This window comes from Argentina silus, assembly GCF_951799395.1.
Source record: "Argentina silus genome assembly, chromosome: 16".
Lineage (NCBI taxonomy): Eukaryota > Metazoa > Chordata > Actinopteri > Argentiniformes > Argentinidae > Argentina > Argentina silus.
In genome coordinates, this window is record NC_139670.1 from 15,319,971 (window position 1) to 15,343,557 (window position 23,587).

Sequence of the window (23,587 nt, forward strand, 5' to 3'; positions counted from 1 at the left end):
TCCGATAGGACCACATTGGCAAGGGTAAAATTAGAAACCCCTAGAATACTGTAATGTGAGTTACAATACACACCCGATTCAAGATACTACTATCTACTATTTATGGTTCAATAGTGCAGTGCAATTTGTGTGCTATGTCGGACAAGTTATTGTTGGTGGTCATATGAATTACAAAGCTACAGGTTGGACGAGGAAGAATATGTTTCACATTGAGTCACACATTGTTTTTCACTCAAACAATCTCAAATCTGTGGTGCAATATAAAGCAAATCCCACTCACTATGTAATTCCACCATTACAAACTGATTGTTCATTCACAGTAGTCCAGTAACTGACTGTTCAGTGGCCTATTCATAGGTCACGGTTGATATTCTCTGCTAGATGATAGCAGAAAACAATGCAATGACACACAATGCATTCTCGTCAGAGGGCATAGTGATGAACAACAGGTCAGTGAAATTGAATGACAACAAAAGGCTTGGAACTTGCGTGCTCTCTCTCATTGCTCTCATTGAGAGGACAACAGATTTCATAGACTGAGTGCTCTGGAGTTTTCTCAGACATGTGGGTTGTTTGTGTGAATGTGTGGGTGTGTGTGTGTATGTGTGTGTGTGTGTGTGTGTGTGTGTGTGTGTGTGCCTCTGTCAGGCATCACAAATGCGACAATAGGGCCCCCGCTATGCCAGTTTACAGCCAAACCCCACCCCACTATATAGCCCACACTCATTGAGTCAGCATTTACCGTACTCTACAATACTGTACTACAGAGCATCAACAGAGGACACATTGTGTGTCAGCTGAAATAAGGGAATGGGTGGGTCAGCTAGTGTCAAAGGTTGTGTTAGACCACTTTGTGACGTTCAGTATACCTAATAGCTTGTGCTTGGACTATACTGAGAGGGAATTGGGTTTTGTAACAGCTCAAAAAAAATCACATACTGTACCGTTATGTTGCTACTTGCTCCCTGTGACATTGCGTGATTGTAGGAATTACCGCTGATATATTTCACTCATATTACCATGTGATGACAAACTGTATGTTCCAAATACTGTATTAGTCCTCAGGTCTCAGGCGAGATTACTCATCACAGAAGCATCCAGTCCATCATATGTGCATGTATTAATGTGTGTGTGGGTGTGGGTGTGTGTGTGCGTGTGTGTGAGTACATTTTCTGTCTGTCTTTTTTCTTATTAGCTCTTTCAGCACTTAACTAGTAAGGCGTCCACTAGTCTCATTCTCAGACACTTTAGCCCAAATCTGCGAAAGTTCTGGTGGACCAACGCATCAAACTTGGCCTTCATTAAGCCAATAGAAAGAGCGTTGAAAATTGACGGTGCATAGCCATTGGCTTTACTTTGCACCAATCATCTGCCACAGCACTTACCCCCAGTGCCTGCACACCACATGTTTCTGATTCAAAGCTACGCCCCACAGCTGTGTGATTCACTGTAATCAAATAATAAGAAATACTTTACTCAGTATATTCATTCCACGAAGGCCAGGTTTGAGTCGTTGTTATTCAGGGCATATATGTGTTGTGCGCAATAGCCTGGGGATGAGGTTAGGCGTCCACTAACTCTGTTTCCACTTATTGTTTTGAGGAAACTAACTGTCATTACTGCAGACACAGCAAATACTGTAGGCCTAGTACGTATGCACGCACGCACACACACACACACACACACACACACACACACACACACACACACACAGTCTAACTAAATGAAATGCTTGAAAACCACATTAGAGCAGTAATGACTATGATTCTGTCTTTCCAAAACTATCTGTCCCTTAGTCGTAATTGTCCCTCGCAAGAGCGCCTTTCGAGAAGAGACAAAAGCCCAAAGATACTCATCTCTTCCTGTTTGTTTCAGTGGGAGTTATGTGTTTCCTTATTTCAGTGAGAACATCTCCCCACACCCCCTGAGGTACTGTCTGCATAACCCTCTGCTCGAACTGCATAGTAGCAGATATCTGATGTGGAGACTGGAGACTAAACATATCCTAATCTTAGTTCATAAATAATAAATACGCTCATAGGCCTAATTGACGACATGATGTTGATGATTGAATCATCTTGAATACGTCTGCTCAATGGTGGTTATGTTTATACAAAATGTATATGTTACCAATGAAATGGAAAACTGTCCTTTAAAGATATTGGTTGAACAGAACTGTTTGTTTTGAGATTCATGGAATCCAGGGAAAAGGGTGGAGTGGTCGGTCTCAACATGTGCTGACCTGTTCCTAAAGCAAATGGCCATGTTGACTTGTTGACTAGCACAGTCAGTGCTGAGAGAGGGGTCTGAGAGAAAATGTTTTTTTTTTTTTTTTTTTAAACTGTGGTCATTGTCACCTCAGGCTGGCCAGTTTTTCCGAAGGTACATTTAAAAGAGTCCAAATGTGCAACTTTCCTCTTCGGTCTATAAATCCAATTCACCTGAAATAAGACAAATAAAAGCAATCTCGCAGACCTCATTCAGGGGCCTACAACATGGCTTACTGTGCAGTATGGGCTATACATCCAGTTATGTATCCTCCGTCATTACTATGTCATTAAGGGTTGTAAACAAGGTTATGTTGGTTATGATCACGTTATAGCGGACCAAGCCAAGGTCCAATGATACTTCTTTTGGTTGCTAGGCATCCTCCACTCCCTCACATTATCAACCCTTCTGATCTTTTCATTCAGGCATAGAGAAGGCAGCCCTCGGGTCCGTGTGGGAGAGGGGAGGTGGTGTTGATGTCAGCATGGAGAGGACGGAGAATCAGTCCTGTAATTCCAACTTCTGACGGGATGACAGCTGATTCTACCGAGACGGTGACACCGTAGTGTGTGTGTGGCGTATGACTTTCGGCACTACGTGCATCACATCACAAACTATTACTGATTTAGATTTTTTTTTTCTTTCTTCTTCCTTCTCTGTGTGAGTAACTTTTCTGCAAATGAATCTGTTTGCCTGCTGAAGTCTTGTTAGTATAACCGAGGGACAGCTAAGGAGAGCAACTCCGACCCGAAAGTTGAATAGCTGTATCAGACTGGATTTAAACGGCTCAGTTGATCCACTTCGGAGGGTAATTCTAACAGGTAAGGAACACACAGGAAAAACATGTTTGGCAACGTTTTGAAACGTATGCTAGAAAACATTTTGTCTTTCTTTCTCATGCAAGAAGCATAGCGCATTGTCAGTCACATGATGATGAGTTTCATTCGAAACGCACTGATAGAACCAACACAGTAAAACCGTGTCTCATTTATTTTACCTTTTCTTCTACTTTCTAACAGTTCGCGTACGGTTGTCCATGATAGGATGTAGCCTATGCTACATTGTATCTAGTTTTGCTTGCCAATGGATTGAAGTCTACCTTCGACTCTAGGTTACAGCCATTAAGATACTTTTTGTTCTTGTTGCACTACAAGAAAGATATCTTTCTACTTTGGCCATGAAACGTTCTCGATGATGTTCACACACGAGTCATAGGCCTAGAATTGGTGTGTTAAAGCAATCCATTGAAGAAGGGGTCACTTTTTCCATAGGCCTGCCTAGCTCTTCAAACAACCATGGCAACACTACTGCTGCTTAACAAGTGATGACTTAACAAGGAACGTGAGCTGAAATACTTCATTATATATATATGATGGTGGGGGGTCAATAAAGCACCGTTGCAGCGAGGAAAAACTGTGGAAGTTTGAGAGCTGAGGATCAGGTTGCCCTTCATCAGTCACCTGTCAAATGTCATTTGGCGCCAGTTGTTCAGAGAACGACTTACAAAAAAAAACACGAAAAAATGATACTTCGAGATTCACGTCACGTGAGAAGAACGACTCACGCAGACCCAAGTCGGTTAAACGACTTACAGCTGTTAAAACGTCCTCCTTAAAATGGTTCAAATAGACTATACCTACTCACTAAAAGCATTATTGGTCGGCTATAGTCATTCGTTAGTGAGATACAGATACACAGTAACCGTTTGAATCCTTGATTCGATCAGGGGGTCTTGACCGCGGTTTGCCACGTTTTGTGCTGGTGGGTGCATGGGTGCATGTCTAGGGCATCCTGTCAACCTTCAGTAGGTTAGGTGTATTTTCACACCATCTCTAAACCATGTTCTCTATATTCCATATTCACCCTATTCTCTATTCGTGAACCTCATGTTCTCTATTCATGAACGAGTGCTCTCAATGGAACACAATTCCCCCCAAACCAGTGCCCAAGATACTCCAATCTGTCGATGATGTTGTTGCATCAGGTCACTGGGTTTGAAGTAGGCCTACTTTACCTGCCCATACTGTATACTACTATTGTATATCATATACTAGGCTAGAAACTGCAGTGTGTACAGCAGTATAGTAGCCTATGGCTCTTACCAGGCACTACAACTCTGTTGGTATCATTTGAGAGGGGACTGTGTGACTGGACCAGTGGATGTTGAATTATTGATTGAAGTTGGGATAGTGTCTTGTATCAGTTCTTCGTGTCGGGTGACATCAAAGCTGTGTGTGTGTGTGTGTGTGTGTGTGTGTGTGTGTGTGTGTGTGTGTGTGTGTGTGTGTGTGTGTGTGAAATACAGACGAATAAACACTTGAAGGGAGTAGATGAGACGTAGGCATCTGTAACACCTGAGGCTACCTATAATTTCACCAGCTGTCATGTCAGAAATTGCATGTTGGGTAATTGAAATTGATGTTGGGTAAACACCTACAGTATAAAAGTTCCTTGACATGAATGTTTTGGTTGAATACCTATGTAGGCACTTCTAGTAGGCATAGCTTACCCCTTTCACATAAATTGTTACAGAACAAAAACTGTATAATGTGTACTGTGTTTCACAAACAGTTGTCAAAGACTACCCACCAGAGATGATAATAATAATAATAATAATAGTAATAACTTCAGTAAGTGGAGACACTGCAGCGGTAGCCTAATCTTTCTTATATGGTTTTGATTTAGCTTACGTAACAGGCCCATTATATTCAGAGGTCTCAATAGGTCTTTGACAGAAACAAAGACCAGAACATTCTGCACATTCTTCCGTGAGCAGCAGATCAGTTCACTTAGTTGAAAAAGAAGAATTGCAAGAATAGATTTGTAGAAAACCAAACCTTTGAGAATGGGCCCAATAGTGTATGTGAAGGGAAAAGTGTGTATTTGTGTGTATCTGCGAGAGGGAGAGGGGGGGTGGGGGCAGTATTCAGGACTTTTGACACCTCTTGGACACTGTGAGTGAGAATGGCCACACTGTTGTCGTACCCACTTTCTGGAGTACTGATGATACTTTCAACCTTTAAACCCATTGTAGGGTACGTGTGACCAGTTGAGTCATGTATATACTGTAACAAATAGAATGCTTTGGTGGTGAAAAAACGGACAACCTGAGCCATCATCGTCAGAGATGTTGTGAGACTTGTTTTGTCAACTCCGGTGATTCACGATGTGTCAGCCCAGGGCATACAATGAGATTCCACAAGTAACATGTAGCCAGCTGCAACAAGCAGCAAGTATATCTGAACATTCAATGAACAACACTCAATGTGATGAGTAACTGAGACCTGAAGACATGTTCAACTCCTACAGGTAATGCCTAGGCAATGTACAGCAGTGAGCAGAGGAACCGGGTTCAAATCCAATCGATCGCACAGGTATGCCCATGTCCTAGACATGTAGATGTCCCTGGCACTGTGTTTCTCCTGTAGCGGGGGAGGGGGTTACCACAGAATTAACTAAGTGGTAAGCAGTTCCATTTGCCAAGACCCACCGCACAGTATAAACAAGTGGGCCCCCTGGGGAAGTACTTATTATCTGGGAATGAAAGTTACACATCATGGGATATAACACCTAGTTTATGAGAGGGCCTTGATGCTGCAGCTGGATACTATTGGGATGCCGTAGTATTACTGGACAAACATACAGAACATCAGTAGGCCGTATTGGACTACCACAGGTTTAGTGAGTTTATAGTCAGGCAGCTTGTTGCTACCTCATGATGAGTGTGTGGATTCTTGAAAACTACACGCTCTGTCATTGGTCAGTGATGCCCAGTAGTTGCCAACATGGCTGTCAAGACATCATGTGATGTTGTCTAAGAACATGTCTTGAAACCCCAATGGTCAAATAATCCACGGCTATTCTCTTGAATTATTTGTTTTTAAATGATGATGCTAGCTACCCCAGTCCAGTACTGGCCTTTCCTCTCATCAGTCAACCCACGTGCATGCTGGGAAAACGGAGAGAGAAGGAGGTGGAGACGTCGGCCTGAGACAGAAGTGGTATTTGGAGGACTGGCTGCTCTCTTTGTCCTCCTGTCTGAAGAGAGAGAAGAAGAGTCGTTGAGCTGTGGGGGGTCATCCTTTAGACAGAAGATCTGGCATGGTGCAGGAATGGAAAAAGGGAGAGAGAGAGAGCAAGAGAGAGAGAGAGAGAAAGGGGAAAGATTGTGTGTGTGTGTGTGTGTGTGTGTGTGTGTGTGTGTGTGTGTGTGTGTGTGTATGTTTATGCATGAGCAGAGTTTGCTTCGTGCATGACTGCTGAGCTCTGGAGAAGCCACCTGCTATTCTCTGTGTTGTGTCTGTGATGTCTCCTATGAGAGCCTTGTAAGGCCTATAACTGTAACTAGAATGATGAACTATACATTGTTGGTGAGCATTCACTTTAAAGAATGTCTTATCCGTTAAAATAGCAATTTGATTTAATAAAATCTCTTAATGAAATGTAGCAGTAGCCTATTGAATAAAACTGCAAAGATGATCAAGTGGACTGAAAAATAGCTCTCGCTACTATAAATAGACTATAAACAATGTAACTACATGTGTGCTTTGAAGGGATTTCAAGTGTCACCGCAAATCCGTCTGTGCGTCTGCGGTCTCCCTCACATCATCTCAAAAAGATACTTGATTAGAAACCTTGAAACCTTCTGTAAGTCTATTCTTGTTCTAATGTGCGTGCCGGTGAATAGCCTAAAAGCCAGGATGCTTAAAGTTAGGCCATTGATCCAGTAAAACGTTGTACCAGCCAAGCCTTGATTCATATTGTGCTCGTGCAGTTATTGCTTCCCACATAAAAAGGGGAAATATACCCAATCTCTGATTATTGCAACAGTCAGTGAGGGTTGTCATGCAAACTGCCGGTCATTGCCATCTGTATAGTCTCCCTATTTATAAACCCCCCTATGTATTTAAACATGCTGAAAGGAAGACTGACAGTAGGAAAGCTTACCCTTTGGCAGAACGCATTTTTGATTGGCTGTCAGTGTTTTATCATTGAAGGCATATAAAAGAAAATCGCTCTGAAAGCAATCCCAACGTTTTGCATTGTTATAGTTGTTATAACTGTTGTTATAGTTATCATTGTAGTAAGTTTGTTGGAAATCTGCCACCTCTGGCCACCCTGGCGAAATTCACTTTGAAGTTGCAATAATATAACACCCCAGAAATGGACTTGCAGTGTGACATTAGCTGTTGTGTTTCTGCATGCATGCACGATTTGAAGAGGCAGCCACCAGAGACAGAAAGGCGAAAATCAGTGGGTCCACTCCACTAGAACAACAGGGCAGTAACAACATGTTTACATGCAAACCGAGTGTCGGGTAGGACACTCCATTTCAGAAAGCACTTTTTCCAGACCAAAACAGCGTTCGTAAGCAAAATATTTCTTTCAAGGGATCTCATTCCCTGGTTGCTACCGACGAAACGTAGTCATTACAACCGTGAAGAAGCTTTTAGAAAGCTTGAATGTTACATACTGGACCTTTAAGACCAAGGAAATATAGATAGCCAAACCGCTACCAACTTGCAACATGACCGCAACATGAAGTCAATTGTCGGAGACTGGTTAGACTAAGACTCAGGCCCTCAGTCCTGTCCCCCATCGTTAACCTCCTCAGAGCACAAGTTGCCAGCTAGCACCGGCTGACTGAACTGATTAAGCCTGGTTCATGTCGCACGACACAATTGTGTTAATGAAGTAAGGAGTAACACGTCATGACATGCCTTACAGTCAACGTGCTAACCCGTTTACAACCCTCAGTCGTGACTCATCAGGCCTAGCCTCAGGCCTATGTAACGCTTGTTCTAAGATGGACAGATGAACTCATATGCATCATATGGATCGGTATAACTCCCACTTCTGCAATAAGGCACAGAAGGTGTTGTGTTCAGCCATCTATATGTTATTGTTGCTGGGAGGGAGGGGGGGGGGGGTGTTGATCCATTGTCATGCAGCAGTAATGTGACCACATTACACAGTCCACCATTATGTAACATTTCATCATGGAAGATGTTGCGCTTCAACCATAGGCCTCAACTCTGCTTAGGGTGCAGCATATCCTCAGACACCTCCTGGGTCCTCTTAGGGAAAAACCCTTGGCCTCCGAAACAATCTCCTGTATCCATGACGACACAGCCATGGCTCAGCTAGCGTATCCATCTGGAGTTCGTGTTCTTCTTCCGCGAGGTGGGAATGTTTATGTAACAGGCGTTCCATCCCAGTGCGTGTGTGTGTGTGTGTGTGTGTGTGTGTATGTTTTTGTGTGTGCATTCCCTTGTGTTCCACGGCCCCCTACCAAATCAAACTCTTTTGACAGGCCAAGTAACAACTCCCAACAACTGTGTGTGTGTGTGTGTGTGTGTGTGTGTGTGTGTGCGTGCGCGTGTGCGTGTACATGCGTGTGCGAGTGTGAGTGTGAGGGTTACCGTGGTGTGTAAAACCTAAATATTCAGCACATTCAGTTGGAGAGAGGAATGAGGAAATTCTGGGAACTTTGGGGGAAGAGAGAGGGAAGGATAGAAATAGAAACATAAATCAAGAGAGAAAAATATCCAAAAAGAAAGAGGGGAGTGGTGGTGGGCAGAGAAAAAGAAAGATAATTCAAGATGCAAAAATGTGGGCGACTCAGAGAGGAGTAGAAAACAGAACGTGCCAAATCAGACTTTTCCAGCCCTTCTTTCTTACTGCAGAGAGAGAGAGAGAGAGAGAGAGGGGGAGAGAGAGAGGGAGAGAGAGAGGGGGAGAGAGAGAGGGGGAGAGAGAGAGGGAGAGAGGGAGAGAGGGATAGGGAATGAAAACCTAGTCTAGGTGACGAGGAGTGGAAAGAAGAAGTGTGGGAAGTGGCTGACGTTGAAAGGGATAAAGCTGGGTTTTGTCCTGCTCTTCAGTGAGGTCATTAGCTTGCTAATGGTAAAAAAATTAGAAGAGTTTGTGTGTGTGTGTGTGTGTGTGTGTGTGTGTGTGTGTGTGTGTGTGTGTGTGTGTGTGTGTGTGTGTGTGTGTGCGTGTGCGTGTGCGTGTGCGTGTATTTGGTGTGTCAGTGTTTCCCCTAGATTTGATTGTAGAGAGGAAAAATTGCTTTTTTACGAAGACCACAAGTTTGCGAAGACCGATGGAAGCAGGGGGTCAATTAGGTAGAGGTCAAAGGTCTTTGTTCCAGAAACGGCTCACTTTGCTTATGCGAAACACTGGTGTACGTGCGTGCGTGCGTGCCTACGTGCGTCAGCAGGTTGCCAGCAGACGACAGAGCGTCTTTTGCTGTAGTTTCATTGACCCCCAAGAGTAGACTCTTCACTAGACGTCAGACCCTGACAATTATTTCTCACTAAGACCAGGATTCAAGCAATTGCAGATAGCAGCTGTCTGCACTGCACATTTAGAGATGCACATCACAGCATGTCTTGGGTGGAGGGAGTCGATTAGTTGGGGAGGAGACTGGGGCTTTTGGGTTGGGGTTGCCAGATGTTTCTTTATTTATGGAGTTGGCTGAGCCCGCCTGTGTTGTCTCATCCCATTGAAATGCACACTAAGCATTACAAGACGTTTTCCCTCTGCGCCTTGACAAGTATTTGTTTGTTTATACTCAAACCAAGAATTTCCACATTAAAGCTGCATTTTCATGGGCATCTCATTCTTTTCGATTTTGTTTTGTTTCCATCTAATTATGTTTTTAATGATATGGCATTTTCAAAATAAGGTCTTCTTTCATTGGCAATATGGCAAATGAAAACTCTCTTTGAACATTTTATTTTTTTCTGGTACTTTATAGCTCCCATACATTTTTATAAACCACCAGGAAAACCTACAGGCCCTACTGTATTGACACAGACTATTAACACGGGGCCCAGAGTTTGTCCAGGTCGAGTCATGGGGTCAGGAAAAACCCAGGGCCCTATCATTAGTAATGAACTCGTGGAGCACATGGCTAGCTGTTTGACACACCTGCTGCTCGGACACAGCTCTTGTTCCCCTCGTCGTCCGTCACATGTGCTGAAAGAAGAGACTAAAAAAGAAAAGCAACAACTGTCCTCTGTTCATGTCCAGAATGATCCACCGGGGGCGGGCCCACCTGTTTTGGCGCGTTGCTGCTTTTAACTGAATACGTTTTAGTGGATGCAGCACTCTGTCAGGCCATGTTGGCCAGCCATACAATGAACTGTCAGTAAACAACCTATCAGGAATAAAAAAGGCAACAACTGCCCCCCAGCCCAGTCTAGAGGGTTCTACAGCTGTGTGTGTGTGTGCGCGTGTGTGTGTGTGCGCATGTGTGTCTGTGTGTGTGTGCGCATGTGTGTCTGTGTGTGTGTGCGCGTGTGTGTGTGTGTGCGCCTGTGTGTGCGTGTGTGTGTGCCTGTGTGTGTGCCTGTGTGTGCCTGTGTGTGTGTGCCTGTGTGTGTGTGTGCGCGCGCGTGCGTGTGTGTGTGTGTGTGTGTGTGCCCGATGCTAGCTCTATTGGGCAGACAGAGAGGCAGTGGCTTCATTGTTGGCATGAGATGGGCCCTGTTCAATAAATAACATGGCCAGTCAGCAGATCGGATTGCACCCCCCGCACTCCAGCCCGAAACAAATGTACCCGCACAAACCACACTGACACACACACACGCACACACACACACATACACATACTTTTCACTACACTGCCTCAGCCGGACATCAAACACCTCTCTTACAGTAGCCCTTCCCCCCTCCCTCACCTGTGTCCTAACCCACCACCCCACCCCACAAGTTCATGAAACGCGTCAGCTCGGAGTCACTTTGAGACTTGAAGCAAACGCTCGCGGAAGGATTAAAGGAAGTAGAGACTCGGTCAGTGAGGACGTCTTCCTACCTTCCTATCTTTTTCATGCCTTAACCCGCTCCTAACGTGAAAAAAGACACATTTAGAGCGCAAAGAGATGAATAGATATGGAGATTGAGATAGAGAGAGAGAGAGAGGGTGAGACATTGAGACAGTGTCTTATCTACATGAGGAGAATGCGGATGTGTGGTCTAGGTGAAGGGTTTGTTCCTGGGACAAGCCAAGGCCAGAAGAGAAGAATGATGTTGACCCTACACACACTGCTCCATGGTCATACACACTTTTGGACAACAATTCACACTCTGTGTGGCTCTGTGACATGATGAATGTAAAGGGATACTCGTCATTTCAGCCATTAAGGCTCACGTGTGTTGGGTTGAATCGTCAGTGATAAATACATAAACAAACCTGTGTACTGTATGACACACACAGACACACACACACGCATGGTCAGACACACGTATGCGCACGCACACATGTGACTCTCACGGTCCTGGGTTACCTTTGGTTACACACGAGAGAGTGATGAGGTTTTCAGGGCCGTGCCCCCTGTCTCAAGAAGCACAGTTGCTGCTTTGTCCCACTGTCAGCTGTGTGTGAGTGTGAGTGTGAGTGTGAGTGTGAGTGTGAGTGTGTGTGTGTGTGTGTGTGTGTGTGTGTGTGTGAGTGTGTGAGAATGTGTGTGTGAGTGAGACTTCTGTTGACTTAGCTGTCTGTTGTAGTCCTGCGACTTTCACCAGGACGGTGCCAAGTGGCACACACTCTTAAACTCACTCTCTCTCTCTCTCTCTCTCTCTCTCGCGCTCTCTGTCTCTGTCTCTCTCTCTCTCTCTGTCTTTCTCTCTCTCTGTCTCTCTGTATTCCATCATTAATCATGTGCTCATTTTTATGCCCTCAGGGCAGCGTGTGTTCCGAAGTCCTTTGTAGATGACCTGAACATTGACCTTTCCTATTCCAGTACTGATTCAAACCAGGGTTTGTCACAGTGTTCTGTGACAGTTGTTTTGACCTCCTACTTCAGATGTCACCCTGAGGGGGGTGGGCCTCGAATACTATTTATATTTTCCTGGGATTTCTCAATCCCTGACTGTTCGGCTCTTGTTTTGAAGCCAGGAACATGCATGAGTCATCGCATCCCATTCCTTTATCAGGGGCATAAATCAAAAAACGTGGACGTGGTACTAGTCTCTGTTTCACTCTTACACTTAGGGATAGGCAATAGGATTTCATAACCTCGCATAACCAGACCAGTGAATCTTTGGCACATTTCATCACTTTATGCCTGGTGGTATGGTAGATTACTCAATCCTGCACACTATGTTCACAACCATGCAAAACAAAGATTGTTTCTCCCTCTTGAGGCCTCTTATTTTGCTTACCCTACCTGGTGTAGGTTGAAACCTGATCTCCAGTCATACCTGCTACTACCTGCTACTACCAGGGTTAATCTGGAGGTTAGCCTAATCTCTTCCTCCTTCTCTCTCTCTCTCTCTCTCTCTCTCTCTCTCTCTCTCTCTCTCTCTCTCTATTTCCCTCTCTCTTTCCCTCTGTCTGTTGCTGTTCGATTTCCTCTCTTTCTCTTTTACTTTCTCTCCACGCTCTCTATCTCTTCCCCCCTCTCTCTATCCTTCTCCTCCCTTCTCTCTCTCCTTCTCTCTATCTCCCTCTCCCTTCTCTTTCTCCTTCTCCCTCTCCTTCTCTCTCTCCTTCTCCTTTCATTTTCTCCCTCCTCTCTCACTGTAGCCTCACCCACTCTCTACCTCCCTAAGCTACCGTGTCTCCCTCTTTCTTCGGGTTTTAACTCGATGGAACCTGCACTGCAGTACAGTCATTGCACAGTAGCATACGGCATTGACACACCATTTGTCTTCTCGCCAAATAAACCAATGGCAGAGTGAGAGTGGTTTTGTGTACAGTGAAAAAAGAGGATATGCTCCCCAGACATATAGCACAATATGCCTCCGTCTACGGTTTCGGACTAAGACATCAGGGTTGGAAATGAGTCGGATCAGGGGAGGCTGGTTGAAATCTGAGGATTCCGTTCCATGCATTACAATGAGCCTGTCCTCTGATTTCTACTTCCACCAGCCTCCCCTGAACTCAACTAATACCTCTACTGAGTTGGATATAGTGTTTTATTTTTATTTTTATTATGCCCAGTAACAGTGTGGACAGTTCAAGCTGTACATGTGACTTGACACACAGACCCATAAATAACACTAACTAAGAAGCTTGTGTCTAGCCAGATCAGGCACAGAGGATTAGCGGAGGTACTGTAGCCCACCGTGCTAACCTCCTCCAGGTCGCTCCCTGGTTGGTCCCTAGTGGCCACTGGTTGTAAGTGCGCTGATACACCAGATTCACCTTTGGCATCATTTCTACAAATCCTGGACCTGGGGAGCAGACCTGAGTCGAAAAGTATTTGAAATACTTTAGAAATATTCCTGAGGTTGGTTTCTGGAACACAGATGAAGCCACAACCTGGACTAAATTGCACATTCAGTGGAGAATCTCGATTGAAGATGTGTTTTGGTCTAGGAGTAAACTTAATCTGTGACAGGGAAACTGTCGCTTAGAGTTGCTGGAGCCTGCCTCTGTGGTGGTGAATTGTAGAGTACGTTGTGTCGTGTGACATGGTATCGAATCCAGCCTCCGGCAGACGGGTGATACATAAGCTACCAGGAGTGTGAGGTGGACAGGGTTTACACTTTAAAGACTACTCCATTGGCTTCATTGTACCAGCAAACTCAACACTATCTGAACCCAGTCCTATCTGTTGAGTCCTATCTGTTGGGTGTGGAAGCTTTTTTTTTTCCAGCAAAGAACGAACACACCTGATTTGTATGAATCATTCCACCATAAAGCCCTTTGATTTGTTGAATCAGATGTCTCAGCGCTCGGCGAGAACAAAACACCTTCACATCTCGTGGATGTCCACGACCAGGATTGATGACCTCTGTTTTAGAGGCAGGATATCAGAGAGACATGTCTCCGCAAAGAAGAAGAGGAAGGCGTTGTTTGGGTGTTCCCCACAAAGGAATCTGTGGAAAGTTCTACCCGAGGATGAATAAAGGGTTTTAGTTTATGGCTTGACCTGTCTTAACCTGCCATGGAAAGGGAAAGCCTGGGGTAAGGGTAATATCTGTAGAGAATTGTAGGATCCCTTCAGGTATGCAAAATCGGTGGCGTGCCAGGTCTCAAATCAGCTGATCTTTGGGATGAGGCGACATTGCAAAGAGGTAAAACATCTGGATAACACACTCATTACACATGCACACGCACAAACACACACTCTCTATCTCTCTCTGTATAGAGATGAAGCTATACATATATCAACCTTGCGACTCTCCCATAGTTATGACAGCTCACATTCCATCTTCAGACCTCCCAGCAGAATTCCTTTGGAAGTGAATGGACCAGGGATGAAGGTGTCCACATCGGTGCCTGACTGGAATGTCAGGACTGCCATGCCTGTCTGAATGTCCAAAAGGCACTGTATAGTATAGGGTGATAGGGTACTTTACAGAGCGTTCAGGTAGCTTTGTATTGACAAATACTGTGATAGAAATTGGAGCGCGACAGACATATCGAAGCACTGATATTATTGTCCGATATTTTACAGAAATATCTGTATCGTCACATATTCCACTGGTAATGCACCGAAGATGTGCGTCAGCCTCTCATTCCGAAATGATAGAAAATCTGTGTCATTCAGTTTTTCCAGAGCAAAATATACAGTACCAGTCAAACGTTTGGGCAAACCTTGTCAAGAGTGTGCCCAAGAGTCATCTAAGCAAAAGGTGGCTACTTTGAAGAATCTAAAATATAAACCATATTCTGGTTTGTTTAACACTTTTTTGCTTACTACACAATTCCATATGTGTTCCTTCATAGTTTTGATGTCTTCAATATTAATCTACAATGTAGAAAATAATAAAAATAAAGAAAAACCATTGAATGAGAAGATGTGTCCAAACTTTTGACTGGTACTGTACATATATGGATTTTTATGAATGAGTAAACTTGTTTATTTGCGCTTGCTGTTACGGGTGTTGACATGACTAGCTTGCATCCATGAATTTCAGAGTAAGATGTTCTCTTTTGAGAGGTAACTTTTGTCTCAAGCACTTTGGGTGTGTAGTTCCAATCAATCGTATGAGCATGGACTACACAACACAAGTTTGTTTACTCTGGTGAAGAGAGCGGAATTTACCACTTTGATCAAGTTTGTCTTGGGGGGGGCTGGGATAAACCATTACTGGAAATTACGCTGGTTAGAACTGTGTAATTCCTATTTGGCATAGTACAAGAATAAGAATGTGAAATTCGTATACAAGTAACTGTGCACATAAAATAAATAAATGTTTCTCTATTTATCAATGGAGATCACTTAAGATCATTATTGAGATATAGATGTTTGCCTAATCAGTATTAAGAGCATCTTTTGCCATTGTTATCCTATGTAAACTGTTACCTAATACCCTGTGTCAGTGGTTAGGGCAACTTGACCAGCAGGCGGATGAAGTAGGTGTGTGTGTTTGGTCCCACTGGTGTGAATGAGCTAACAGGTGTGTGTAGGGTTTCAGTGTGTGTATAAGACAGGGGGTGTTGTGTTCTCAACCAGAGCATTGAGCTGTGAGCAGTGATCATTCTCTTTTGCTGAAATCCTACTCCCTAACCTTCACCACACACACATACACACACATACACACACACACACACACTGTTCCACCATGGAGACAGGTTCACCTGTCCGTACTATTGATCCACATCCAGGGGAACCGGACCCCTGTGAGCGCCACTCTGTCCCCAGAGATGGTGACTCTGAGCTGGGCTCACCCCCCTGAGCCCACACACACACCACACAGAAGAACCTTTCAGACTGACAATCTCCTGCCATCTCCTCTTCTTTCCTTTTTTTCTCTCTCTCTCTCTCTCTCTCTCTCTCTCTCTCTCTCTCTCTCTCCTTGGCTTTTGTCCTTTCGTTCAGTCGCCTTTTCAGTCAGTCCTTCCACATCGGTAGTCCTTCCACTACTTGTCCAAGACAAGTCGTCCTAAATAGCCTCATTCCATATCTGGTAGTAACCGGGGGAATCCCCCAGCATATCTTAGTTCCACCGTTGAAGCAAATTTCCACCTTGTTTTGTGCTCCCCTCGTTGAACACAGAACACATTTGACAACGGCTTGAATACAAGACAGTTTTGAAACTAAAAGGTTGTGGCGTTTGGTTTTACATCGAATCGCTGCTGAAAATACCCAATGATACTTTTTTTTTTTTTACACCGATGTTTTAAGACCTTTTTTTGTTTTATGAATTGCACATTTTGCATGCCCACCCTTGAGAGAAAATCTAGTCTAGCTATTCTGTAGAATGAGTGGATGCAAATGAGAGGTTTGCTTGCTTCTGGAGCAAGGCCTGTTTGGGCTTGAATTAACATGAACTCTCTAGACACACACACACACACACACACACACTGAATCACTGAATACTTAATGGACTTTATGACTCATCAGATCAGAGTCCATTAACTTTTAGTTTTGAGATTGTTACATTTTCCTTGACCCCCACCCAATAAGAGGCTTGAGGACGGAATGTTGTCTGTACTCGACTAATATTGCTAATGTGTGGACAGGACAGCTCATTCAACAACAATGCTGTTGATTTAAGGTCTCCCAGCCGCTCGTGTGTGTGTGTGTGGTGCTGTATGACAAACAGCTGGTGAACAAGGTCACCCAGGTTTCCCCTAGTTCATTTGAGACACCTAGTGGACGAAACAGAATAGTGCACATTTCAAATGAAGTGGAGGACCTCAACTGTGTGTGGGTGTGTGTGTGTGTGTGTGTGTGTGTGTGTGTGTGTGTAAGAGAGAGAGACAGAGAAATGAGAGAGAATATACTTTTTTTTCTAAATGTTCCTTTCTCTAAATGACTCCAAAGTAGTACACCACAAAAAGATCATGCTAAGTCATTCATTAGCAATGTTCTCAGCGAGCTAGACCAACTGGGAGCAAGCAAGCAAAACAGTGAAGTATAAACAATAGAATTAAACATTGTTTCAACCGTGCCAGACTTGAGAGTCCACAATAATTCTCCAAAGATGTCTTACATAATGTCGTAATGTCTCTTTCCCTCCCTCCCTCCCTCCCTCTATCCCCCCCTCTCTCTCTCTCTCTCCCTTCTCTCTCTCTCTCTCTCTCTCTCTCTCTGTAGGGGATGAGTGATGGAGGAGGGGTCGGTGGTCCGTGCTGTGTTTGAATTCTTGCCCAGCGTCTCCGAGGAGCTGCCCCTCTTCACCGGCGATGTCATCGAGGTGCTCAGCGTGGTGGACGAGTTCTGGTTGCTCGGCAACAAGGACGGCGTCACAGGTGGGCGACGGTCAGGGTTTTAGGTCAGAAGTCACGGGATGGTTAAACTGCCCCTTTGATTTTGACGTGCTCCCTTTAACCATGAGCTGACGAATGAGGAGGGAAAGATGAGGTGACAAGTTGGGAGTTTTGAATGTTTTTTTTTTTACTTTTCTTTCTCTACCCTCCTCCTCCTTCCCTTCCACGCTCCTCCTCCTCCTCCTCCTCCTCCTCCTCCTCTCTCCAGGCCAGTTTCCAACTACCTTTGTGGAGGTGGTCACCATCCCCAGCACCAAGCCAGGGGACAAACTATTTGTGTGTATCAATGACTTCAGCTCTGCAGAGCCAGGGAACCTTCCGCTGAAGCGAGGTATGTACAGTAGCACACACACACACACACACACACACACACACACACACACACACACACACACACACACACACAATATGCTATTTCAATACAATGTGTCTGTAAATGAGAGGCTCCTTAATCTAACCACTGGTGTTTTGTCCACTCAGACTAACACTACTTTGTTGGAAGGAGCTAAATGTCAGTGTACCCAGGTAAAGAGTTAGTCGGTTTTCTAGTACAGTGGTGTGTGTGGGACTCCCTCTGATAGTAGCACCTTAATACTATCACTGTGGTTTTTCACAATGACAACAAGCCCATAGGGCCCTACTCAATACAAACTCCAAATATGATCGCATTTTCATAATGATTTACACTAACCATGTACATGAAGGACATTCTTAGGAATTAGATGCTACATTGAGGGTAAATAAATGTCAAGACCTACACGTTGATATTTAACGATTCATTAAGGAAGATTAACGATGCGCTTTGTCATCAAATTTGCCCAATGTGGCTTCCCCAAGTTCCATCGGCATAAACAACAGAATGTCTTTATTGAGCTGCTACACCATGTGTAGCTACTTATGAATGTCTTTGACTGCTTCATGTAAATAAAGTTGAATGAAGTGTAAATCGTTATCTACAGTTCTATGATGCCATATATGCCATATGACTTCATAAAGTGTTGAGTTATATTTGGTGTAGTGTTGTCAGTAGTATTCATGAATCATTCATTTTGTTTTGATTGAAATAAATGTTTTGAGTGCCAACTCTATAGTCTCCTTCAGTCGTCTCCAACTCAATTCCTGCAGGGCCTGGTGTGTGAGCAGGTTTTTGTTCTAGTCCAACACCAACACATCTGATCCAATGAATCATCAGCTAATCATTGCCTTCAATATGTGTTTCTGCTGGCCTGGAGCAAAAAGCATGCACACTCACCAGACCTAGATTGAAAAGTTTTCAAATACTGATTGTTTACTTGAGGCTGCCTGGAGTGGCAGATTAGCAGGATTTGCACTTTTGGGACTAATCCCATTGGTTACATTCTGCCAGGCAAATTTAAGCAAGCACAGCAAAGTATTTGAAATAATTTCAAATAATATTTAAACCCAGGTCTGACACACGCACTCACGCACTCACACACACACACACACACACACACACACACACACCACACCCTTTGAGCATGAGGCTACTGGTCAAGTTAGTCTAGTTCACCAGGGTTACGTTCGGGAGGGTGCAACGTACCCAGATAGAAATATCATGAATAGAGCTGACACCATTCCTTACCCTCCACGTCACAGAGACATGTCTGTTCTACATTCTATATTTCTATCTGATTCTGAACATCCACATCGTTGTGCCCTGCTGAAGTAGTAACCCGTTTAGTGATTTTGAAAGCAGTCCCCACTAGATGGCAGAGATGCTTTTTCATAGACAAAAGGCAGGTAATACAGTACAGATACTTGATCTGTAAAAGTAGATTATGACACCTACTGTTTGCTGCAGATTCTATGTAGTACTCTGCTTTTGATAAACATGAACACAAAACTATGTGTATTTCTGTTGTTTATTTCTGTTGATTTCATGTTTGATTCCTCGATCATACCATTGTTTATGTATACAGTGAGTGAGATCAACGACAGTCTCCTTATATGCCATTGTACATTTGGACTGTACCAAGTAAATAACATTTGCTGAATCACACTCAAACTTTTATGTTAGTTGTCTGTTAGGTGAAATGTAGTTTCCTGTATGACTGTGTGTGTCCCCCCACTAGCGGTGCCCCAGTTTATGTTCCCAACACAATGGAAGGTGGAGCCAACGGTCTCTGGAATGTGACCTCTTTGACCTCTAGCGGACATTCCGTTTCCCTACGTCTCTGCGTGATATTAGCAAGTCAAGCTAAGTCAAGCTGACCCCAATGCAGATGAGGGCTTGTGGTTGGCATGGTTGGTCTATTGGTTACACTGACCTCAGGACAGTTTCAGAGTTGAAACAATGGCCTCTCTGTGGTGCTGTGTGAGTTCAGTTGTGGAATGTAATATCTTTTTATGATGGGATTCAAAACACTGTTGTTTTTTCCTTTGTGAGGACCTTTCTTGACAAGGGTTCACCTTTTTCACACAATTTGTATGTCACCAATGGCACAAGGGGTTTTAGATGACTTCTTTTAATATCCTCCCCCATCTTGGTCTTTATTGGCATCAGTACAGTTGCCAGAACAAGAACATGGGAACATGGAGGACAGGTTACCCTGACACAGATTAAGACGACTCATTCTACTGTACCTACACGAAAGAAAACATTGGGGGCTGGTTTCCCGGACAGAGATTAAGCCTAGTCCTGGACTAAATAACAACCTTCAATCGGAGTTCTCCATTGAAAATGCTTTTTAGTCTAGAACTAGGTTTATCTGTGTCATGAAACCAGTCATGAAAGTGCAATTTAGTCCAGAACGACCTGAAATAATAACAATATAGTCCAGGCTATTTTACTGTCTTGATTTAGGAATGTTGATCTGTGTACTGAGTAGTGATTGAGCAGTGCAGAGTAGAAATGTACTTATGTCATGTCAATGAAACTTGACCTCTCTTTTTCTGTCCCTAGGTGACGTGGTAGCAGGCGAAGGTGGTAGCGTGGAAGACACCTGGCAGCGGGGGCGTAACGACCGTGGCACCCGCGGCCTGTTCCCGGCGTCCTGCGTGAAGGAGCTCCACCTGTCGGGCCGCTCCAGGCAGCTGTCTGAACGCTCGGCCCAGGCGCAGGCCTCCGAGCTCCCCCCGCACGCCCTGTGCCAGGCCCGCGCCCTCATGGGCCTCCACGCGCAGCTCCACGAGGAGCTGGACTTCCGCCAGGGGGACCTGATCACCATCACGGGCCTGCCCGAGCCGGGCTGGTTTCAGGGAGAGCTGGAGGGCCGCAGGGGGGTGTTCCCCGAGGGCTTCGTGGAGCTCCTGGGACCCCTCAGAGCCCCGCACGACGCCCAGGCTGACCCAATGAACTATGACTCTGACTCGGTCCACTATGAGGCTGAACCACTGAACTACGACCCCGACGCCGTGAACTATGATCCCGATGCTGTGAACTATGACCCTGAAGCGTTGATCTACTCTACGTCGGAAGGGGAGGGGGATGTGTTTGCGAGAGAAGTTGAGGATTATAGAGAAGAGGAGGAGGAGGACGAGGAAGACGGGGTGTACGGGGTGGCGCTGTACGAGTTCCGGGCGATGGAGGCGGGTGAGCTGGACTTTGATGTGGGCGAGCGCATCCGGGTGGTGGGCACCCTGGAGGACGGCTGGCTGGAGGGCGAGGTGAGGGGCCGCCGCGGCGTCTTCCCACACCGCTTCATCAAGATGGAGGACGACGGGGGCAAGGCGCTGGACGACGAGGAAATGAACGCTGCGGGAAGAGAAGCGGGAGAGGAGGATGGCAGCTACGCCTCTGAATACAGCCACGGTCAACTGGACCACAGTGGCGGGTCGGAGTACGGTTCAGAGTGGAGACCCCAAGAGGACCACACGGTGTGGGACCTGGACTACTTTGAGAGGGCGGAGGAGCGGAGGTTGCAGGGGGAACGCGGTAGCGAGAGGTCCCCTCAGGAGACCAGTGTAGGGAACCAGACTCAGGACAGAGGGGAGAGAGAGAGGGGGGGCAGAGTAGACTCCCAGCCTCACAGGCCTGCGGCCCCAACCCACAGACCCAGCTCAGCCCCCCTGGCGAGGCCCAGGCTCCCCCCTCGGCCTAGCCTGCCGGCCCTGAGCCGCAGGCATCGCGTTAGCCCTCCAGCCACCACTAATGGTAGCAGAGCTATCCACACTGACACTACCCCATCACCACCACTAACAAGCAGACTCCTGGGTCTAAACATACCCAGCTCCCTGCCAACCTGGACCAAGGACAACGGACACCACTCCGGACCACCAGATGGCGTCAGCAGCAACGGCAAAGGTCCCAGTCTGGGCAAGGCTTTGCTGGGCATGGTGGTGGAGGGGCGCAGGCAGAAGAAGCTGACCCGCCACGCCAGCGTCAATGATGCCGACTTGCTGCTGGGTTGCCACGGCGACCGCGGCCTGTGGTCCCAGGGGAAGAAGGGGCGGGGCTCTGGCGGCCTCCTGCCTGCCTCCCTCACCCTGGACACCCTGGCGACGTCAGCCGGTGACCTGGAGACCAAGCTATCCCAGCAGCTCCTGGAGTTTGAGACCAGCTTGGGGAACAGAGGAGGCGACCTGGCCGGGTCGTGTCTTGCTGGGGGGGGTCTCGCTGGGGCTGGTCTCGCTGGGGCTGGCCTCGCTGGGGCTGGCCTCGCTGGGGCTGGCCTTGCTGGGGGTCTCCTCGGGGGTGTTACCAGGGAGGCTATCGGGGGCGACTCTAGACGAAAGTCCCGCATCTCCCGCCACTTCTCCATCATGGACTACAGCAGCGAGAGCGACATCATACGAGGCTCCACCCACTCCCCTCTGTCCCTCCTCCAGACCCTCTCCTCTTCCTCTTCCTCCCTGGAGAGGCGCAAGAGCCTCCGACCACCTCCCCCCCGCCCCAGAATCCTCCGCCCACCCGCCCCGCCCCCTTACAAACCGGCCCGCCCCGCTCCACGCCCGCCTCCGCCCTGCCCCCGGTCAAGCTCCGCCCCTCCCCCCGGCCACCACCAACCTGCCGGCCCCCTCTTCTACACCCCCGAGGAGGCCGACGACGAGCTAGCCAGGGCGGAGCATGAAGCGGCTGCAGACTTTGCCGACGACCCCGAACCCGCCTTCGGCGACCTCGCCCTCGAGCAAGAGCGGGAAATCGAGCTTCAGCTCGAGGCGGAGAGGGAGCTGGAGCGAGAGATGGAGCTGGAGAGGGAGAACGAGCAGCGGCGGGAGGAGGAGTACAGGCTGTTGCTGCGTCTGCAGGAGGTGGAGCGGGACATGGAGGCGTACAGCCACACGGCCCAGCAGCTGCGCTCGCTGCTGGAGGAGGAGGAGGAGGAGGAGACGGCCCGCCTGCAAGCCCTGGAGAACCTGGAGTTCTGCTCCTACACCCTGGAGACCCTGGCCCTGGAACAGCAGCAGCTGCAAGGTGAGGCTTACCGTTACCACGAGAGAACCTGACGAAGCAGATGCCAGAACGCGTCGTTCGTTTCTACTTTTAACTACGGAATAAAAAAAATCTATAATTCTATCTATGGTCAGTCGTAGTCATTCAAGTGTGCGATATCCCTTTTCTTGTTTTTATTTTTTATTTTTTTTCAGTGCAGAGTTAAAGTCAGGAAGCCACACTGACGCTACAGACACACACTCACACACACACACTCACATATTCACACACACACTCATGTATGCACGCACGCACACACGCACGCACACAGACAGAGATCCCAGATTACACTTGTTCAATATGATCAAAAGATCTGACCATGTAACAGTGGCTAGAAGGATAGGTTTATGTTGATACTACTAGAGACATGGTTTAGTACTGATCCCAGATATCTCTCCTACTGTACGTTCTGCCAACACAAAGACTCTGGAGTGTCAACAGATGTACTTCCATGAGTCTGGCAGGCTAGACTACAATAGATGCAAGTAGCTAGTCATGTTTATGAATGGGTTAGGCTGATGCCAGAAGCGGCTTACTCCAGTCTCCCGAACCCTGTTAGCACACTGACCCTAGAACAGTGGCAACCAGACGGTAAAGCTGATCATGTCAACATGCACTCACAGTTCAATATGTAGTTGTGCCAGAATCTGCTTGACCAAGTCTGCTCTGGCACAAAGAGGAACTACGTCAGTTATTTTTCTGTGCCAGAATTAAATAGGCTTACACAAGTCTCACAAGCCCTGTTAGCA

At 46.3% G+C, this 23,587-nt stretch overlaps 1 protein-coding gene across 2 annotated transcripts in view; it reads left to right on the forward strand.

Annotated features, from left to right (window-relative positions):
* Positions 1-2,880: 2,880 nt before the first annotated feature.
* dnmbp (dynamin binding protein) overlaps positions 2,881-23,587 on the forward strand; it is a 51,835-nt gene continuing 31,128 nt past the window's right edge. Inside the window, exons 1-4 of one of the 2 annotated variants that reach the window (XM_083687185.1) lie at positions 2,881-3,089; positions 17,274-17,428; positions 17,655-17,777; positions 20,370-22,820. In XM_083687185.1, the coding sequence (XP_083543311.1) occupies positions 17,284-17,428; positions 17,655-17,777; positions 20,370-22,820 (2,719 nt within the window). In that variant the 5' untranslated portion in view covers positions 2,881-3,089; positions 17,274-17,283. Of the gene's footprint in view, positions 3,090-17,273; positions 17,429-17,654; positions 17,778-17,926; positions 17,972-20,369; positions 22,821-23,587 lie in introns of those variants that run through there. The other variant, XM_083687186.1, reaches the window with a different exon arrangement.